At 37.5% G+C, this 21,928-nt stretch overlaps 1 protein-coding gene across 1 annotated transcript in view; it reads right to left on the bottom strand.

Annotated features, from left to right (window-relative positions):
- THADA (THADA armadillo repeat containing) overlaps window positions 1–21,928 on the bottom strand; it is a 190,949-nt gene that overhangs the window by 57,720 nt on the left and 111,301 nt on the right. Inside the window, exon 29 of the mRNA XM_054397089.1 lies at window positions 12,450–12,565. Coding sequence (XP_054253064.1) covers window positions 12,450–12,565 — 116 coding nt within the window. The remainder of the gene's footprint in view (window positions 1–12,449; window positions 12,566–21,928) is intronic.

Below are 21,928 nucleotides of genomic sequence, written 5' to 3'. Positions count from 1 at the left end.
ACAGTCTTTGGGCAAAATACAAACAATTCCATGCAAACTAGAAGTAATAACTTGGAAAGAGAAGGTCCCTGGGAGCAGATAGCGCTCAATTACAGTGGGGGGATACTCGATAAGAACCCTTATGCCAAAAAGGGCAATGAATTAATTACTCACAGCTGGTTTTCCGCACAGGGGATGCTGCTGTGTTAGCAATGAAGCTTTGAGGCGCTCTCACATGGCGCTGGCACAGCAGATTGCCGGCAAGGAGGGTTTGCCACATTGTCCCAGAGCTGATCTGGCTTCAGCGGACAGCGGGCGGTTAACGACACTTCTTGCAATGGGCACTTGATTGGTTTCTGGGTAAACTGAGGCACAGCACGATTCTAGTGGCAAGGGGAAGCAGACTAGGTGGATCTGGCTTCTAGGCTCCTGGCTTCTCCGGCTTGCTGTGTATGGGCTCGTGGCTGTATCCCAGGCTCTGGACAAGGCACTCAAGGCAGGGCAGGGCAACTCGTGGCAGCAAAGCTTGAAAGCAAGGCTTAAGAGCAAGGCTTTAAGCAAGGCTTGAAGCAAGGCAAAGGCGACTACGAAGTCAGCCTGTAAATATACCTGGCCAGAGATCCATTGGTCCAACTGGGGCAACTGAAGCTAACGTGTAGCTCCCCAATGGAAAGGTGTTCTGCCAGGCTGTAACCATAAAAGGCAGAAACAAAGGCCTTGTTTCTGGGGGAGCAGTGGTCAGCAGATGTGCTCTTATCCCAGGTAAACAACTTGTTTACCCAACAGGCAGGGGTCCTGTCCCCTTTGTTCTTTTTCCCATGTTGCCCTGTCTTTCTGCAGGAAGGAGGGGAGAGATAGGGACCATGTCTAGATGTGTTAAGGCCTGTCTGGGTTTGTACTGGGCCATGTCATGGCCCTACCATGACACTGATTCCAGACCATTTCTTTCGTGATATTTACCTCTCCTTGTTCCTGCCTGATTTATTTTTACCCTACCGGGAAAAAGGGAGAGAGGGAGAAAAATCTAAATCTATCCCTTTTGGGCTTTTGGACTCTGGGAAAAGTTCTAAACCATCACATACTCCTATTACTGCAACTCAGCATCCTGTTGGCTTTCTTTGTCACTGCAGTGCACTGTTCACTGATGGTGAGCCTTTTGTCCACGAAGATCCTCAGGTCCCTCTCCACAGTGCTGTTCTAAAGCCAGGTGGCTCCCAACCTGAGCTGCATTCCTGGGTTATGTGTTCCCAGATGCAAGACCCTACACTTGGCCTCATTAAATTTGATACAGTTCTGTCTTGGGTTCACAGAGAGTAAAAGGGGTAAAAGAAAATGCTCCATACAGGATTGGAAAGAACTGGAAATTTAAATGGAAGTACGGTTCACAACTATATACCACAGTACAAGAACATGCACAATACACAAAACCAACTAAGACATCATCCAACACCTTCCCCCCATAAATGCTGCAGGCCAAAAATTCACTCAAAGATTCACCCCACACCCCTCTCCATACCTCTCTACCCAGGCCTGAATGACACAGTAAAAATTAGCTTGCCAGACCAAGGCCCTACTCCCCCACACAACAGAGATGAGGGAGCCCATGCTGGGAAGGGAGCAGTGAGAAGAAAAGGCAGAAACTACAGTTATGCCCCTTTTTATACGGAAGTAAATGCAGAATTATGGGAATGGAATAATAAAAGGTTGTACTTTCCGATCCACCCCTGGACCACTCTGGTACTTGGAGGACTTTCAACTCCATGGTTTAAGACATCCCATAACCCATAACAAGTTCCTTCTTGCCAACCTGACCAGCCTGTCAAGATCTTCCTGGAGGATGGCTCTCCCTTCTGGGGTATCAACTTCCCCACTCATTTTTGTGTCTTCAGCAAACTTCATTGGGGTGCTCTTAATTCCAGTATCTAAATCACTAATGAAGATAATCATTAATGAAGTCTTCCAAACTCAGTCAATTTCTTATCACTAATGAAGAACAGGTAGTTAGGGATAAGGTGGACAGACTTCTTTGCAATTTTTTTTTTCAATTCCGGCCGGAGGCAATAATTTGTTATCCATTCGAATCCAGGCTTTTTTTTGTTTTGTTACGTTTGGTTTTGGTGGGGTTTTTGTTTGTTTGTTTGTTTGTTTAAAGACAAAAAGGTTAATGGAACTAAATCGTCCTTTTAAAATCACAGGTTCCTGTTCAGATGACTTTGAAGAGGCCCAGGTTAAGGACTTACAGAATACTACATGACTGGAGTAACAATAAGCTATCTGTTTTCAACAAGGAACTGCCTGGTAGGTGAATCAGGAAGTGTACCCTTCAGGAGACAGTCTTTCTCTGTAGATGTAAAACCAACTGGGCAGGTTCAGAAGCTCCGTGTGCAATACTGCATTTTGCTTCAGCTGGCTTCAGCTACCCAGAGAAGCACTGAGACCACTTTGATTTCTGTTCTGCATTTACTGCCTTTAAGTAGCACTGATTGCAGCTTAGGTCTATGTAACATGAAATCAATCCTACACTTGCACAGTTTGAAGCTCTGCAAATATTATTGTTTGGAAGTTCGATTCACCTTTTATAGTTAAGTCATGCTGAATTTAAGGTAGTCATTGGTTTGCTTATTTTGGATGGCAGATCTGATGCAAACCAAATTGTTTTTTATTGATTAAATCAGTAATATGTGGTCACAGCTCTTCTGTGTACCCTGCTCATACACACGGTTTCAAACCTCTCAGGAACACATGGCTTAACTTCTAAAATTCAGTTTCTCTTGTATTACTGTTTATTTTAAAGAAGGTCAACATTAATGAATTATGGAGCAAATTACCTCCTCTTCCAAGGAAAACAAAAAGGAGCAAAGAATATGGAAAGCTCACACATTTGGTCTTGATTCCATCAGAACACTGGGAAAAAAGATTTAAACAAACTAAACATACCACCTCTCAAACCACCTAGGTCTGCAGAGGCCCTTAAACAGCATTATAACAACATTACAGGACAGCATTTACAACCATTCAGATTTCTATATATAAAGGATGTCAACCCAACTTTATGCAGAGCGAGCATCAAAGAATTTTGATGCAGAACTTTTGCAGATTCTCACTCTTTTCTCAAACTCCTGATTTTCAACAGCACTAAGTTAAGATGACTTAAAAACATGACAACTGTTTTCTTGTGAATCATTCCTTTTTCCAAAAGAGCAACACCTCACTTAGAGATGAACAACAGTAACATTAATGTATTGCATTTGTTACATAAGTAAGACAGACACAAGTCTCGAATTACGAAATCAAAGCTGTCTGTGTTGATGTTTGTAACATTATATTTTGTTTATTCTAGTCAATAGAAATTCAATGTTTTCCAAAGAGGTAGCTTATTTTGCTCTTATTTTTCCTCATTAGGAAACAAATGTTGCAAAAGATTAGAGCAAGCCTGATAAATATACAGCAACTTACTATATTTACTAAATATTTAACAACATAATCAAAGCTTATTTGCTCAAACTCTCAAGAATCACTTAAATTTCAAATGCAACCTGACAATCAGTACCTATTAAAAGAGTACCCATAAAATCTCTCTTGTGAATTAGTTTACCTATCCTTGTGTAGTTGGATATCTTAGATGTATCTAAACCAAAACTTTTGTAAAAGGTCTCAGAAAAGCTTTATGTTTTGCAGTCTCTAAGCTCTTAGAAGAGTCCAAAAGATTTCACATCTTTTAGCCAATGCTGCTTCATGAATACAAGCTAAACTTGTTTGTCAGACTAGAATATAATTTCATTAAACAAGTAACAGAATTTCCTCCCTGATACTATGCAATATGTACATCACAGTTGAACAATATGTAACTACACAGGGTGTTAACCAACTTTTTTTTTCAAAGTACAGTGTTTAAATGACTGATAGCTACTTCTACACACTCAATTGGTTACTCTCAGCACCCATCTTTGAAAAATGGATGACAGGATGTGGTTCATTAATCAAACTAATGTAGAACTTCAGGCAAAATTATACAACTTACATAGCCACCTAAAAATCCCTGTACTTTGTCCAAAAATTTCACAACACACTCTTAAGCATCAGGGTAAAGAAACCAGTGCTGGCAAGATTACAAGGGCAATTCTTTTAAAGGCCATTTCATACCTGCCTTGCAAATAAGAAGACAACTCTCCTTATGATTTGTTTGACTGTTTTCATCTCATTTCTGAAATTATCAATTAATTAAATTAACTGCCTACTCATTCTCTGGTCTCTAATGAAATCTTACTCTGGTGGCCAGATTCTTCTGATACCTGACCTGCAATTGTATCAGCTAAAACATCTTCTAAGTGCAACAAGAAGTAAATCTTCTGTGCTTTGAGTTTTCATATAGCCAACTCTACATAATCCTTAGGGGGCTACCCATAAGGAGTTTATTCTTAGATGGTTGCCTTGTACTGACCACATTTCACCTGCAGAAAGATTTGTCACTGGTGGAGGCAAAAAAGTTTATGAAAATCACATCTACAGATACAATAAGCAGCTGACTAGAAAATTAAATCTCCCATTGTTTTGGTTATTAACTTTCAATTTCTGCAGTATTCTAAAGACTGAAGGTTTTGGGGTTATATTTGTTTAGAAAGCAGCCTTCATATTTTAATGTATTTTCTCTCAGAGCTCACATCTGTAGCAGTGAATCAACACACACACAAGCTCCCTCTCGTCTTCTTGGGGGGGGGGGGGGGGGGTATTAATAATGGATTTAATTATTAAACTTTGTCCCTAGCATTTTTAACCATGTAATACAAAACCAGCACATTGGTGCACATCACAACCAACAGACCTACATTTAATGGAAAGCATTTAAAAGACAGTAATGAAGCCTACGCTATCAAGTAAACTTTGCCGAGTTCCTGGAAGTGCAGGAACATCCACATAGAAACACAAACATCTAGTAACAGCACATCTGTTTGTCATCTTGGTGCTGCTGAGATCTTCTTGGAGTAATTACCATATGCACAATCCACTTGACTTGCCCCACTTATCCTACATTATAGCTGGCATTTTCTCCAAAAGGAAAGTTGCTGATCTGGTGGTTTAAGTTTTTCTACCAGCTCCAATGCCAGACTATTATGCTGCTGTTTGTTTTCCTTGAAAGGGCAGAAAATCTATTGCTTCAAAAAGAAGCTACAGGTGTTATTTCTTCCATTGTGATACTACTAAGAACATCCTGAGTTTCAGCTATCAAGAAAAAATAATTTGTTCTCTGGTTGTCCTTGGTGAATGATAATGAAAAGCTGTGTTTTGTTGTTGTTGCTTTTTAGCATACCAGATTGATAAAATAATCTTGTCTATTCTCTTTTTTGTTCTCTTAATGAGAACTGCATGTGATCCCACAGCATTCTAAAAAATGTAGAGGTCAAACTAATCCCATGTGCAAATTTAATGAATTTTACACAATTTACATAAGAGGTTTCACCTATAAAAAGACAAGCTAATAAAAGTTTTATTTGTTGGAAAAGGTTTTCACATATGAGCGAGGATTTATGTCCAAACCCAGTAAATTGTACATGGTTTGTGCCTACTTTGAATGTTGCACTGGTAGAGAGAAAATATCTTAAAGAACCTTATTCAATTCTTAATATTCCCTGAGTATTCATATTTAAGTTAGGAGTATGTCTATAAACCAGAGTGAAAGAATGCTTTATCTTACACAAAGTACATCTTAAACTTCAGTCTAAAGTTTAAAAGTTTCTAATGATACCCAGAGCAAGTGTTCCAAAACAAGCAATCACCAACTGCCTAAAAAACAATTTGTAGCTGGATACCGTTACCAAATCTGGTGAAAGAGAGGACTTGGAGCACAGAAACCTGAATTAGCCTGATAGAAGCATGGAAGATTTAAATTAATGCTTCCAAGAATACATTTATGAACAATGACTTAACTGTTATGACTCACTTTCAAAAGTAAAGATGAAACAGGCTAAACCAGGCTCATGGGTCTGAAAGATTAATAAATTACCACTGTGCACCTGATATGCAGTAACTGCTTATACTTGTATGTTCCACTTTCAGCTGGAACTGGATAAAATTTGCCTTGATGTTTTGTTTAGGAACACACACACGAATTATTGCTCCAGCCTTGGAAGGACAAAAAGGTTCATTTTACTGCAGTGGAAGAGGAAAAAGGCAAGGGAACTATCTGAAGGACCAGTCTGCCGCCTTCTTGTTTTGAAAGTACAGAAAGCTCCTTCCAACTTCTAGGTAATGCCTCACTTCAAAAAAACCCACAGATCTTGCTTACAAAGCTGCAGAGTCACAGACATCTTGCACCAATATCTAGACAGGCCTGCATGCCCCACTGTTTTGTCTTTAATAGCCTGATCACTAGAAATTACCACTGCCTCTTCAAATGGGCAATGAGAAGAATAAGGGTATATTCAGGTTACACTCTTCGAGCCATAAAGTCCTGAATTCATGATAAGACCACATTCATGCTTTCCACATAGACTGCCTATATATATCTCACATGAAGTTCATTCTAGGAAGGACCTAAGACTGGTTGTCTGCCTGTTGTCACCCACATAATACTGTCAAAAGTAGAGGGAGAAAACAGGACACTACAGGTTTAACAGAGTGGCAATACTCTGTAGTGCTATGAAATACCTGTGAGATTTCCCTCTGCAGCACTGCAGAGCACAGGATATTTGGGTTATAAACTAAGTGCACACGTGGCAGGTAGTCTGTTCCACACAAATGAGTGCTGTTTTGCAAAATGCAAAGCCAGTTTGTTTCACACAAGGCTGATCCACACAAGTAGTTTCACAAAAAACAGCCTTCTAAGAAGTAAACTTTCCCAGTTCAGACAAGCTCTCAACTAAGAAATGACACATGCCTAGCAGTTAGCAGAGTATGTTATTTGATTTCTGGCATAACTTCAAAGACCCTTTCCCTGTCCTGTGGTCTCCAATAAGAAGGAAGTTGGAAAAAAACCCAACAAAACAACTAAAAGCACTGGAAGACAGCATTCTAGAGCAAAGCTGTGCAATGACATGATTTCACAAATTTTCCAATACCAACATTTTGCCATGCCAAAGGCTACAAACGAAACAAGACATATTTCTGGGACTTCTGTAGAACAAATTACCAGCTCCAAAGGCTGCCCTTTTAGCTTTCTGAATTTATCTAGAGTTAGTCCTGTAACTTCTTGGTATGCAGTTGAGCTAAAAACTAATTTTTTTTAAATTTTTATGAAAGAGCTTTGAACTCTTTCAAAGGCTTAGCTTGATATATTGATGATTTTTTTAAAGCTTTCACCAGACTAATTTCCAATCACTTCATTCTGTCACTTAAGTTCTCCAACAAAGCAGACTTAATGTATTTTTTCAATTTCTGTTCTTCTCAAACACCCTGCATCTCCCTTACTTGCAAAAACTGATAGAAACTGGGAGAAGATGTAACATCATTAAACCAGTTTAGACAAAAAAACGCAACAGCACCAAAACACCAAATTAAGTATAAATCTGCAAGTAAAATGGAAAGTTTCAAACATCACCTTGAGACATGGATGGAAGGCAGGTTGCTTTTGAATACTCCAAAAAGTTAGTACTTTGAAGATGTAATTAAAACAAACAAACAAACAAAATCCAAGGAAGGTGGAGGAAACTTTCTTCTTCTGTTGTCTTCACAACAGAAAGAAATTATCAGTTGAAAAAGTGAATGTTTTACAAAACTCAGTTTGAGGACTGTCATCCATCATTCTATTCTCTAAAGCAAAATCAGGTGGGGGAATGAAGGGGAGAGAAGAGATTAGTATATTAGAGGGAATGTGCAATAAGTTCTCGAGCTGTCCTATACCAGAACATTTGATGGAAGGAAATGACATTCTGGCCCTGAAAATGTGAAAAAAACCCAAAACAATCCCAAACTCAAACAAACAAAAAAATCTCACCCAGTTCAGTGAACAGTTGAAGAACAACAATCTATCCTCCAGATAAATATACATGGCAACTGAACTTCATTTTTTAATAACTACTTATGCAATCCAAAATTTTGCAATTCAATTTCTCAGAGATGTTTCCTTTATAGCAAACAGGAAGTATGTAGCTGAAAGAATACCAGCAAGAACTTTACAGGGCTGGTACAGAGAAGGGTATGAAGACTGATGTTTGGAAATAATTCCACAAACCATTTTCCTGTTAATTTAACTTTTTTTTTTGTACCCATTTAAAATTAATAGTGAGTGTCTCTAACACTCTCTTTGCAAATAATCACTGTGCTGTAGTATTCATGCCACACTAAGTTAACTCCTTATATAAAAAGCAGAAGAAACAGATGGAGATTCTCTGTGTGGTGCCTATTCTCTTTGCCTGAACAGGAAAAGTGTAAAAATGACTGTATGTGGACCAAGCGTCCAGCCAGTCACCAACAGCGGATGCGTACCAAGAAACCTAACAGGGCACAGATGAAGTGCTGGTTTCCTGAAAGGTTCCCCCAACATCCAGAAAACCACACAGATGGACTTACCAAGTTTCACAATCCAGTTGTCAAGCAACCTCCCAAAACTCCTTTGAAAAAAAAAGGGAGAACAAAACCCTCGATACCTACCATTCATCATAGCACAGGTGCTGAGCTCTACACACCCAAATATAAATGACGAAACTGCACACAACATGGGAGACTAAAACTACCAGAAAAGACAATTTATTTTTATATTTTTACTTGTTTTGTTTCCTGAGGATTTTCTTTGTGTCTTTTAAAGTCAAACCAAATGGAATATTTTTATCAAGCAGAAAGTGAAGAGGCAAGCAAAAATTTTCAGCTTTATTATTAATTGTAGGCTTAGCTTTAAAACATACATAGAATTTAATTTGGTTACTAAATAGGTCACGTATAGTTTACTTGCCTTTTTTAGACTTTACAATTAAGGAAAAAAAAGGGAAAGGAGAAAGAAAACACACCGTAGCTCAAAGTGTGCCAAACAACACAGAGCTCTACGGGCTCATAAAGAACATTCAAGTATACTATACATTTTCAAAAAGAGTTTCTGTCTGTAAAATAACCCAATGGCCTAACTTGCAAACCTGTATACTTGTTTTTGTGAAAAATATTTACATATAGGATTAACTGCATAACTGAGAATGACTGAATATGAAAAGGAAGCTATAAAAACTGACAAAACGCAAACATGCTACTGACAGAGGGTTAATATTAGCATGTACACCTGTGGCTTTTTACAGGAAAGTGGAAGATAAATACCTATACCATATACTAAGGTTTAGTTTCTGGAGATAAATAAATAAATAAACAGACATTAAAAAGCAGAATTAATATGAGTGGAATATGGGTATCACATAATATGACAAGGAATAATGGATATAAGCTAGAATAATACAGAAAATTCCAACTCAACATGAGAAATTTCTTTACTGTGAGGGTGACAGAGCACTGGAACAGGCTGCCCAGGGAGGTTGTGGAGTCTTCTTCTCTCCAACATGTATTTGTTCCTGTCCTAGGTGATCCTACTTTGTCAGGAGGGTTGGACCTGATGATCTCTGGAGGTCCCTTCCAACCCCTAACATTCTGTGATTCTGTGTGACTGATGTATTAAAAAGGCTAGTTCTGAAAAAATACTTGGAAAGCAAGAGAATTTGTTTAAAATTTGTAATCAATAGAGCCTGGCCCTTAAATATTTGCTGCCAAAGACAGAAGTTTGAAATATTTAGCACTGCTATCTTTCCACTGAATTTGGTTTCCAGTGTTTGGGTTTTTTCTTTCTAATAGTATCGATGAATTTAAGTAAATTAACATTCTCATCTTAAGACTTAAAAATACTTATGCTGAGTAAGCATAAGTGGAGCTGAGTAAGCTCCACCAAATCCACCATCATGTCTCAAACTAGGGCAGAAAGCAGATGCACAGGCAACAAAAGAATAAGAACAATGACACTTGCCGAAACCTCTCTCTCAGCCTTCAAGATTATTGAAGAATTTCTTGAGCCAACTGTGATTATCTACATACTTAGAAACCCCACTGGGCTTTTCTTCCATTACTCTGTTAAAAAATTTGGATAGATTTAAAGCAAATAGTACCTTGTATCTTGGGAGTGTCATAGGTAAACTAAAACAACACAAAAACCCTCTATTATTTTGTTTTGTTTCATTCTGCCATCTTGCATTTGAAGGGATGCTAATTACCCCTCCCCTATCACAGAATCACAGAATGTTAAGGGCTGGAAGGGACCTTGAAAGATCATCTAGTACAACCACTGTGCCAGAACAGGATCACCTATACCAGCTCACACAGGAACTCATCCAGGCAGGTTTTGAATATCTCCAGAGACAGATACTCCACAACCCCCCTTGGCAGCCTGTTCCAGTGTTCCGTCACCCTCACAGTGAAACAGTTTTTTCTCCTGTTTCCATGGAACTGCCCATGCCTAAACTTCCACCCATTACCCCTTGTCCTGTCACTGGGCATCACCAAGAAGAGCCTGAATCCATCCTCTTGGCACTCACCCTTTACGTATTTATAAATGTTAACAAGCTCACCCCTTAGTTTCCTCTTCTCCAAGCTAAAGAGCCCCAGCTCCCTCAGTCTTTCCTTGTAAGGAAGATGTTCCTCTACTTTAATCATTTTTGTGGCTCTGCACTGGACTCTCTCAAGCAGTTCCCTGTCCTTCTTGAACTGAGCGGCCCAGAACTGGACACAATATTCCAGATTTGGCCTCGCCAGGAGAAAGTAGAGGGGGAGGAGAACTTCTCTCGACCTACTAACCACACCTCTTCTAATAACAACCCAGGATACCATTGGCCTTCTTGGACACATGAGCGTATTGCTGGCTCATGCTTGACCTTCATCCACTAGGACCCCCAGGTCCTTTTCCCTTTCACTGCTCTCCAACAGGTCAGTCCCCAATCTATACTGATACATAGGGTTGTTCTTTACCAGGTGCAAGACTCTACCCTTGTTGAACTTCATTCAGTTTCTCCCTGCCCAACTCTCCAGCATGTGCAAGTCCCACTGAATGGCAGCACAACCCTCTGGTGTGTGAGCTACTCCACCCAGTTTTGTGTCATCAGCAAACTTGCTGACAGTGAACTCTCTTCCCTCATCTAGGTTCCATCATTCCATGCAACTCATACCATTTTTTCCTTTCTCTGTCATCCCTCTGCTGTTCCTTTTCCAGGCTAAAAAAACCCCACAGCCTATTTAGTCATTCCCCATCTAGAAACTATTCTATACTTGTTTGTTGTCATGTCTTTTTATTGCTCCTTATTTTTATTGTATCTTCTTTGGGATTTACACAATATTCAAACATACAAGGTGGATCGATACACAAACACAAGTGTGTTTTCTGCTTTGTTCTGCATTCTTTTTACGATACTTGCCCCCTCCCCTCTCAGGCTCTACCAAGTATCAGGATGATTTTTTTCAAACAAAATAAAATCTGCCTGGTCAACGACTCTTTTCCCAAGAGTCCAGATTGCTTTATTCATGTACATCATTTCACAATTATTTACATCAAGTTTCATCTGCTGCATCAGCACTCCCACCGTCTCAGGAGACACTTCTGTAACTCTCCAAGATCAACTACATCTTGATTACTCCAACTCAGCTAACACTGGCAGAAAAACTCAACCCACTAGTCACTCCCCTGCTACAAGTCACTTAGGATTTTGCTACTGATGATAGGTTTTACCAGAGATCCACACTAGACTGCACTGTGACCTCCCTTCACTGTGCAAACTGTACTCCTCTTTATCTACACAAGGACTTCTGCTCTCTGAATCCTTTAAAGATTTCCATGGGAATTTTAAAAAACATTTTAAAAAATTGAAGTACATTTTAAAAAAATTAAAATTGGGTATGTAGGTAATTTGAAGTATTGTAGTATTGATTGCATTATGTAGGTTACCTGAATATACTTTTAGAGAAACCTATTTCCAAAAAACTATCTTGGATTTTTCCAATAGATTATATTGGATTGTTTGAAGGCAGCTAAATACTTTTGATAGTTTCAACAATTGCTATGACATTTTTCTACTACTTTTTGTAAAGGTCAAAGACAGAAAAAACAGTAACATAAAAGCCTTGTATATGTGACATGTTTTGCTTATCCCAGATGCAACATTCACCCTCAAAAACGGTGCTTCTGTAGAAAAAAAAAAAAACAACAAACCAAAAAACCCAAAAAACAACTGGACTATGAAATATTAGCTGAGAATCAGCTAAGAGAAGCCTGAAACCCAGTAATGCACACAGGTAAAATATACTTACAGTTTTCATCCTTGCTTTTTAAAAAACAAACAACAACAAAATTTCAATTAAAAAAATCAGCAAGCCAATAAGGCATCTAAATTTCACATATTTCTAGAGAAATAAAACTGTTCACCTTGCCAAAAAAAATTTAAAAAAAACTTCATCAGCCAAGACTTGCATATGTTAGTAACCTATGTGTATAAATATAGATAGCTTGTGTTTTATCTTACCGTTTAGCCAACCACAGTTTGGTTCCTACACAGATAATGATGTCACCCACTGTTTGCTGGAAGTCTGAATTTACAAGCTGATTTGATTCTAAGTATGACTGTAGCAAGTGAAAAACCTATAAAAAAAAAAAAATTAATTGAAGCTACAGTTTTTAGCCACTGCTTTTCCTCCAAAAAACTGTAAGATGAAACAGCCACCTGCAAAATGAACAACTATTACTCAAGGAATAAACATGTATTCATTTGGCATAACTGAACAGAAAGAATCCTTAAATGGCCTATTCTTCAAAATCCACTGTTCACAGCAATTGAACAACAGAAAAAATGCCTCTGTGAAGTGAGCTGAGGATAGCCACATGAACATCATTCCTACAGGCCCTTGCCAGCTTAAGCATCCCTCAACTTTCAAGTTCCTTGTGGTGCCATCTGCTCCCTAGTACCAGAATGTTATCAGATCATTTCTGAGAATTTGTACATGAGCATCTTACATGGAAACACAAGTATTAGCACTGCATACTCGGAAAGTGACAATTTTATGACTAATGGATCAAGTTGAGGCCTTCACCTCTTTTGGGAAAAGAAAAAACTTTATATTCACATTTTTACATCTCAGATCTTGTTTTCCTGCATTCCAGCTGTCACTTGCTCCCAGGGTTATTTGTTTGTTTGTTTGCTTGGTTTGGAAACACAAGCTTCACCACATAGCACTAACTTGACACAATTTCATCTGGGTTATTTTTTGTTAAATTATTCAAATGGAAAAACAGCTGCAGCACTTTCAAATAAGCACGGAAAGAGAGCACAAGAGATGTCAAGAGACATACAAACGCTGAGGCAGGGTATAAACATTCTCTGATGAAACAAATGCTTGACTGTTCGTAATCCTGAAAACAGTCAAGAAAGCAGATTCCATATTTGTGTACAATCTCTTCTAGTGTTTCCCCCTCAAAATCCAAGATCTTGAGGTAAGGTGTTGCTCTCCCTTTCCCTCATGACAAACAACTGCTCTCTGGATGCCCTTCAGTCAGTCTAGATTTTTTCCTGGTGAGGTACTTATTAAACACAGAGATCCCAGTGGGGCCTCTTTGACGGGAACAATGAATAAGCTCTCATCTCTCTGTGCTAGCAGGTGCTCTGCAGGCAAGAAAGACCCTGGGAAGACAGCTGTTCTCTTGACTTTCTGAGGTTTTTAAATCTTTTGAAGTCCTCCATACTGAACATCATTTGGTTGATGGCAGACCATCTTTGTAAGCTGTACTCTCTAAGAGCTTTTTGAATTTTGATTTTCTACAAAGTGTTTTGGAAAAGTGCAAACTTGCAAACATTTGAGAGTGTCACCAAACATCTCTACCTTGAATCCTCTTCTTTAGCCTACACTTGCCTGCATAACTGTCTGCTTATTAAAACCGTTTACAAAAGTATCTACTCAAATTAATGTTTTTCATGAAAACCAATGCACAAAATTACCACTACTACTAGTTTCTCTATATTTTTTCTGGCTTGCACTTAATATCTGCTAAGTAATGGACTCTATAGAAGGAAAGAGATCAAAAAGGAAAATATATGCAGAAGCTTATCTTACTGACTTTTGTATGCTCTACTAATTGAAAACTATTTGATGCCTTAACCTTTCTGATTTTTTTTTCTGTACTTGTATTCCTTTCCAGGAATGAGAAGTAACTTACCTCTAAGCAATAACATAAAGTCTGTTTTATGATTATGAAGTGGGTATCATATTTTTTCCTAAAAGCTTAATTTAATCTCTTCAGATTTGAAAATGACTCTTAAAGTGCCTCCTTCATTAATACACAGGAAACCTAAGTAGTTTGCTAGTTCAAGCAAAGGGTCTTGAGAGAGGTACAACTAAGTAGGTCAATTTGTGGATTTAAATTAGTCCAGGTAGAAAACAGGATTAAAAACACAATCAAACCTCCTCTGCATCTCAGTCCTTTCAATGCTAATCAGATGGCAAAAATCAGAGGACATGAGTCTTAATTAATCAGTAGAATTAGAAGGTGCAACTTCCTAAGACACTCATGAAAAACACTGGCATACATCAAAGACAATATTGAGAAACTACTACAGTTTACCCTGTTCTGACTTTTGACAAGCAAAATCATGATTTTTCTCATTATTTCAGTGAAAGCCCTCTATCATTTGATCAGGTCTCTTCACAAAATTTTAAGAGTCCTAGAAACCTTTCCCCACAAATGTATTATTTTTTTCAGTATAAAATTTTGGAATACCCAAACTAAATTTGAAACTGTAATTAATGTCAGTGTTTTTTCATCAAAGCCTTATTTTATGTTACTTAAAACTGGAGACAACCAAACAAATAATCTGAAAAAGTTAACTTCAGTAGTTCTTGACTTCCATCAAGTGTGACACATCATTCTTTGGTTTATAGTAATATTACTGTAGTTTCCATGACTACAAGCATGATTACAAACATTTGCATGAGGAGGTAGCAAGTTCTATGAGACCATTTGATATTGAAAATACAATAGACAGGCTTCCCAGTACATGGCTGTCCTCTAGTTCAAAATACTACCCAGATTAAAATTCTCTGCAAAATTCCTCACCTACACATAAATATTAATGAGGTCATGGTGTTCCTTTTATATGTGGGGTTGGTTTTTTTACTACACTAAGGTAATATATTAGAGATTCTTTTTTAAAGGGAGTTTTACAAAAGATTTGCGCCATTTATATGGAAGGTTTATGAAGACTTAAGAGGATGACAAGAGTTATCTCTAAATTTGACACGCAAAAAGCAGCCCAAAAGCATATTTGAGATGTTTGGAGTCTTCTTAGCAGGACTCTAGACACAATATCCAAAAGGTATTGACTGTAGTTCTGCAGAACCATGCATCAAAAATGTTGAATTGCTGGATACTTAAAATCCATTTCTTTCCCTGAGCAGGCTGTTCTGGAGTCAGGCTAATACACCAGCAAGACTGTACAGACTGCCTGTCAGCCTGGGCAAGAGGTGTTAAGGCAGTGTAAGCCATGGGAGTTCTCATGGGGAACAGTGGCCAGACCATTCTGAGACCCTTTGGTCCATGAGCCAGAATGTTCTAAGCTGCTGCAGGTAAAACCATGACCATGGGAGAACTTAGTGTAGAATAACATAGCACCAAGCCAGTTCAGGTGTGACACTATATCCAAAGTCACAAAACCTGAAGACCTGATATGCCAAAGAATGGAAGCCATGTTCTGCTCTATGGCCATTCCCAGCTTGCAGTACCTTCCCTCCCTTCCTTGACATTGTTGAAACCTCATCCTGGTTCTTCTTCAGAAGAACAAGGAAGCCTAAAGCAAAGGGGAGAAAGCAGAGAAGGGCTGTGGAGGGAAAAGGCAGAAAAGGAAACAACTGGCTTGGTTCCTGGATGGTTGATAGCACACATATCCTACTATCTTCTGTCCTGTTCTCATTCTTCCCACACCAAACAGCATGCTTTCAAATGCAACACTGAGACACTTGTGTGTCTCCCTGTCATGATACAAGAAAGTTGTTTTCTTTGCACCCAAGATGGCCTTAAGACATAATATCTGCTATTTTCTAAGTGCTCATTTTGGATGATCAGGTGAAAAAAATGCACATTACTATTAAAAAAACAACAACAAACAACTTAAATAACTAGACATCAGTTAAATAACCAGACATGAGTCAAAAATATATATCATGGGAAGCAGGAAAAGACATTTTTGTCCCCCACATCATCTTTAATATGAAATTAAGCTGATCGTTATCTTTAGCAGCTTTCCTATCAGCTCAAAATGCTGTATTCAAGTTGTGAAATACACTATTGGAAAAATGCAGCAATATTCTTTAAAACTTCTATAAACCACAACATTCAGCAACTGCCTTTAAATTTTTTTTGATGTCAAGAGTTCTCCTGCATATGTACAGAGACACTGCAAATATAACACAATATAGGAGGAACTAATGTTTCTGAAGTTTACAATAAACTTTTAAGACATGAAATCATGATGAATTGGATAGCTGTTGTGCATGTGACTTTAAAAGAAAAAACACTGCTTTCCACATGTTGCTGCACAAAGTGCCTTTTTTAAACAATCAGATTTTTCAAAAACATGGTGAAGGTTATACAATTACACACTCCTCAGTGAAGTAGCAAGCTTTAACTTTTCTCCCCTTATGCTGTCCTGAAGCAATAAAAACTTCTGCATGCATGCCCTCAGCTACATTTGGATGAAATTAAGTACACAGTACAAATATTCACATTCCTAAGTGCAAAACTGAAATAAAACTTGTGTTCATTCCAGTGCTTCTGTTAAAAAAAAAAAAAGGACAAAAAAACAACAAACTGACATCAACCTAGACTGTACATTCTCAGCATAGATCATTCAACTCCCTAAAAAAGAAATAAATAAAAAAATACAGATGTTTCACCAGCTGAAAGAAAACACTGTGTAATTACTAAGCTTGGGCAAAAATGCCACTCACCAAGCTATGGAGCACGAACCAACGAAGAAAGCTACTAAATGGCAGCAGTAAGGAGATTGCTGCACTGTGCTAACTGTGGTTTTTCAGAACTATTCCATCGAAAGCTTTTACCTGAATATTAACAGGCTAATGAAAAAAACCTCAAGCATGATTTTTCTTTTCTTATCTCATTTAAAGGCAGATAAAATTTTATTCTCGTGTGATAAATACAACTGCCAAGTTCTCTCTGTATCCTCAAAATGAGGGCAAATTTTTCTATTTTTTACTACAACCATGTAGATAATAAATTTCAAGCTGTTGAGACAGGTGAAGGGATTTTTACTCGGATGATAAAAAGTTCAAAGTTACAATAATTAGAGGAGAACAAACCCTAAAAATCCCTTTTTTTCTTCAAGATGGAAAAGTGCCAGTGTGATAATTACAATGGGACTAAAATCATCAGCAACTGTCTCCTCAGTTTTCCAAGAAGATATCTATATAAAAATAGATGGGAGAGTTTACAACTATCTGGTAAACTTCTGATATCATCCTGGTCTATAAAATTTTGTATTTGCAGAAAATACATATAATATTTTATCAACAGCAACTATGGTATGAACACAGTCCCTGTTTATGCTACTCTCATAAACAAAAGCAGCTACGCAAGTTGTAGGGTATAGTTTAAAACCAGTTCAGAACCACAGCACAGAAATAATGTTGCACCAGACAGTGCTGGTGGCACCCATGTGCCCTGCATTCTCTCAGCATATGATTCATCCTCTGCCACACTGAGGTTTAGCAATTGTGTGCACAGACGAACTCTATTACATTAAGGATTTCCTTCATCTGAGGTATTTAATTATGAGGGAAACAGAGAAAACAAGGTGTTTCAGAGGGCAAAGTAAATATTCTGAATTTATTTTCACATTCAAATAACAATATGTTGGAAAGGAATGTCAAGCATGTATTAATTCTCTTGCCATATCCATACAAGTGTGTTAGAAAAGTGATCGTTTATTACATTGTACTCATAGTCCCTGAATTTATATATTCCAGATTATTATAGGCATTACTCTTTGTTCCTATCACCTCTTTTCTTTGAAGTCTTTAACTCCTTGATGGTTATTTGACAACTAATATATCAGAATATTATTTCTGACAAGTATAAAATATATTATTGTTATACATAATTACTGTACATGAACATTGCTTCTCAGATTTGTTTTTGTATAAAATAATAAACTCAGTTTGAAGTAAAAATATTTCCCTTTGCAAATATTTTCCTGAAAACTGTATATATTTTTTTCCTCCTTTAAAGTAACAACTGGTTCACAATTCAAATCTTTCATAATTTCAGCTTTGTTTTGTCAGCACATTTCATCATCTAATTACGTAATTTTGGTTTATTAGTAATGTGAAAGTAGGGGTTTAAAAATCCTTCTTCCAAATATATCCATCAAAATTCATAATACGAGGTTTATAAAAGAATCATGTTTTAATTAAAATGCAGACAAGTATGTTTTGATTGAATTAAGAAGTTGTAGATGTGTACAATACCAGTTAACTCCATATAACTGAGCAAGAATAACACAGCTGTTTAATAATTTGCAAATTATGAATGTGTCATAACTAATGAAGGTATAAAATGCTGGAAAATAGCAAGGTGGCTTTCCTCTCAGGGTGTTCTTAAATTTGAAGATAAACTCCTGCTTTTGTCTAAACCAAGCCAGTGAATACAAAATTTCATGATGATGATGAAGATGAAGTTGAAAGTTTCTTGAAGATACCATTTGCAATTCCATTTTTATTAGGATTTTCTTCAGGTATTTTTTCCTACTTTGATCAGGGTGAAAATGAATTCAAGCTTAAAATTCGTGCATGCAACTCAAGTTCTGTATCAGGAGAAAACGAAACAGTGAGAAGTTTGCTTCCAGCTATCATACTGATTAGTGCCATTTACTTTAACAGCAGATATATTTTCTCTTAAAAGCACATGGTTTGCCAGTCTGCAAAGAACCCTAATACCAAGTCTGACTTTATAATTATTAGGACTTTTTTTACCATTAGGATTTAAAATACTTTTGAAGCTACCATTCATCTTATAATTAAAGATACATGTACTGGCCAGAGAAGCCCAACCACAAGACCTACAGACAGATTGGATGATAAGAAAACAGAAAACCCCAGTAAGGAGACAGTGCTAAGAGAAGGCAAAGCTGACTGACCAGTAAGGGTCTTGCACACATAGTCCTTAACTAGCCAGCTTGACCAGAGATTGAAGAGGCTACTGTGGAGCTGGTGGCATTAGCACTCTCTGAAAGCATAACTATTACCTTCACAGAAGATCTGGAAATCTAGAGAAATGAACACACCAGACTCTGTTGGAAGCAGTTAAAAATTGTGCTCAGTGTGCATTTCTGATCAAAACAAACAGCAGGCAGGATACAATGAATGGTTCTCTTCCAAGTGTATACTGTGCCATAAAAAAACCCACCCATCACTGTTTTAATCCATCTACCTAAAACAATATAAAGCTTTTACCCTACTTTAAATTTTTCCTGGTTGTTTTTGTTTGGTTGGTCAGTTTGTTATTTGGGGGAGGGGTGGTAGTGAAATAATCTGAAATTATTCTTCCCCAGACTACATCCCTGTATCTCAGTTATCTTGCACTTGTCTACATTAAGGAGACAAATGTAAATGTAAGAGCACACGCTTGTTTACTGAGGGATATTTACAGTAGGAAGAGTATCAAAGGGTAGAGCTACCCCATGGACACTAAGAAGTGACACAGAAGTGAGAGTAACATGTAAGAGAGACAGTCAGTATGAACATGTGCTCAGAAAAAGTGCTCAGATGTACACTACTACTTGACCCCGTAGCTTTGCTGGTTTCAGCAGAGGTGATCTTCTGTCTTAGGAATTTCTGCACTAACACACAAAATAATTAGATGTAAACTATATCGATTTGAAGCTTTTATTTCCTAAATTATCATAGCACAAAGCAAAACGTAACTTCCAGCTTCAGAAAACAATTCTCTCACCTAACGATTTTAAACTTACAGAAGAGAAAGAATACATATACATGTTTCTCAAACAGAAGAAAAACATTCAGTATTTTAAAAGTCTGAGGAATATTAGATGACGAAGTACACATAGCTATACCCATGGGGAAAAAAAAAAAAAAAAGAAAAAGTGGTGCTCTTCAGGATCATATTACATCTTCCAAAAGCTCTTCCCCATTCATACATTAAATTGGTCAGAATCTTTCACTGTGCATGCCTCCAAGTATGAGGATCAACTTCCCTTTCCATTGCTGTATATTTACAAGCATATTGTCACTTTTCATGGCTTCATTTAGATCTGAGGAACTCAGTATTACCAACTACACTCTCTTGTCAAAGCCAGCTTTATAAAGCCTGCTGAACTTAAGATTGATTATTCTTACATGGCAGGGACTTCTGCACCTCTCTTTGAGTGTAAATAATAGGGAAAAGGTTCCTCTCAAAGAAAATTCTCACACAATTAGTTGCTGGTAACAATGGGGAGTTCTTCAGTTCTTCAGTTTTAGACTCTTGATCTTCCTGAAGTTTTCTACTATTTTGATATACTTTTTGAAACAACTAACTTCACAGAAACAAAGATAACATGATGAAATAAGCTACAGCAAATACATGAATCATGCTACTGCTGAAACTCAGATTTTTGCCTTATGCATATGGAGAATCTATAAATTTTCACTTCCCATCAGGCTCAGTATGATGTCAGCTTACAATAACAAGTTAATGTTAATGTTTTCCAGTAATTTTCACAGTGTCATTTAACTGCAAGTGCCCTAGCCAAGGTATACTTAAGGGCAAGGAAAGGGTTTACTACATAATCAGAGAACAACATTTATGATTTTTGCATCTCTGCTTGGAATTCTACCTGCCATACATTTATCTTTTTTCCCCCAAAATTTAATCTTGCAAGCTAGCTGATTACATCTCCCCAAAACAGCTCACATATTACTTTTGATTTTAATTAGCCACAAAGCTTCATCGCTTCATTTTTTTTTCCCCAAACAAGCGTCCTACACTAACATAGAAGGTGCCAAACTCAAAGCTCTCCATTGCAGTGCTCACGCACTTTGTTTTACAATCAGCAGCATTATGGCAGATCACCAGGAACAGACAAGTTCCAAAGAAAAATGATGAAAACAAAAATGATGAAAATTGCTGTGACTCTTCATAGGCATTAGAGGCTGTTCAGGAAGATCTGTTCTTTATTATTATTTCCCCCATTCTCTCTTCCACTCACATGCATTTGGTAAGATGTTTTTGACAAAAAGGAATGCTAACAGCAACAGCTTTTAAGACAGAAAGGTCCTCCAACATTTGCACAAGTTTACCTTTGATTTTATGATCCCAGAGGAGTACAGCTGTCTCACTGTCTCTAAAAACCCTTCTAAGAATAGTCTTTTAAAGCTGCTGTAGCTTAACCCTTCACTGACTTTGGATATTGAACTGCATAAAGGTTGCATTCTAAACACAGCAGTGCCAGGGACAGATGTTACCATGCACACTACTTGTTCAATGCTGCTCCTGTTAATTTTGACAACTTCAAACCTCCTAATGAGGCTTCTCATGAAAGCAAACTCTCCACTCCCTGCAGTCACATGAGTTAAATAGCAGGCCTCTGCTAACCTAAGTTGAACAAATCTTACTTGTTTTTACTGAAATGGCCCAGGGAAGACTTGTTAAACAAGTGAAAAGGTCAACATACGTCACTTATAAATGATATCATGTTTTTCACTACAAAAATCTGTGAGATTCCCTACAGATAGCACTGTGTACAATACAATAATAATATTATGGTTTTTTTGTATTACAAACCATGAAAGAAAAGAAAAATGTCCTCAAATTCATCACTCAAGTTTAATCACTGCATAAATCAGACAAATACAGCATTTGCCACCAAAAATCACCATTTTTTTACTTTTGACATATTGAGAAATCAAGCTAAATGTAAAGAAAGGCCTAAACCAAGCTTCT

Source organism: Indicator indicator, chromosome 2 (assembly GCF_027791375.1).
Source record: "Indicator indicator isolate 239-I01 chromosome 2, UM_Iind_1.1, whole genome shotgun sequence".
Classification (NCBI taxonomy): domain Eukaryota; kingdom Metazoa; phylum Chordata; class Aves; order Piciformes; family Indicatoridae; genus Indicator; species Indicator indicator.
Note: the sequence above shows the minus strand (reverse complement) of the source record. Positions and strands in the feature narration are given on the sequence as shown.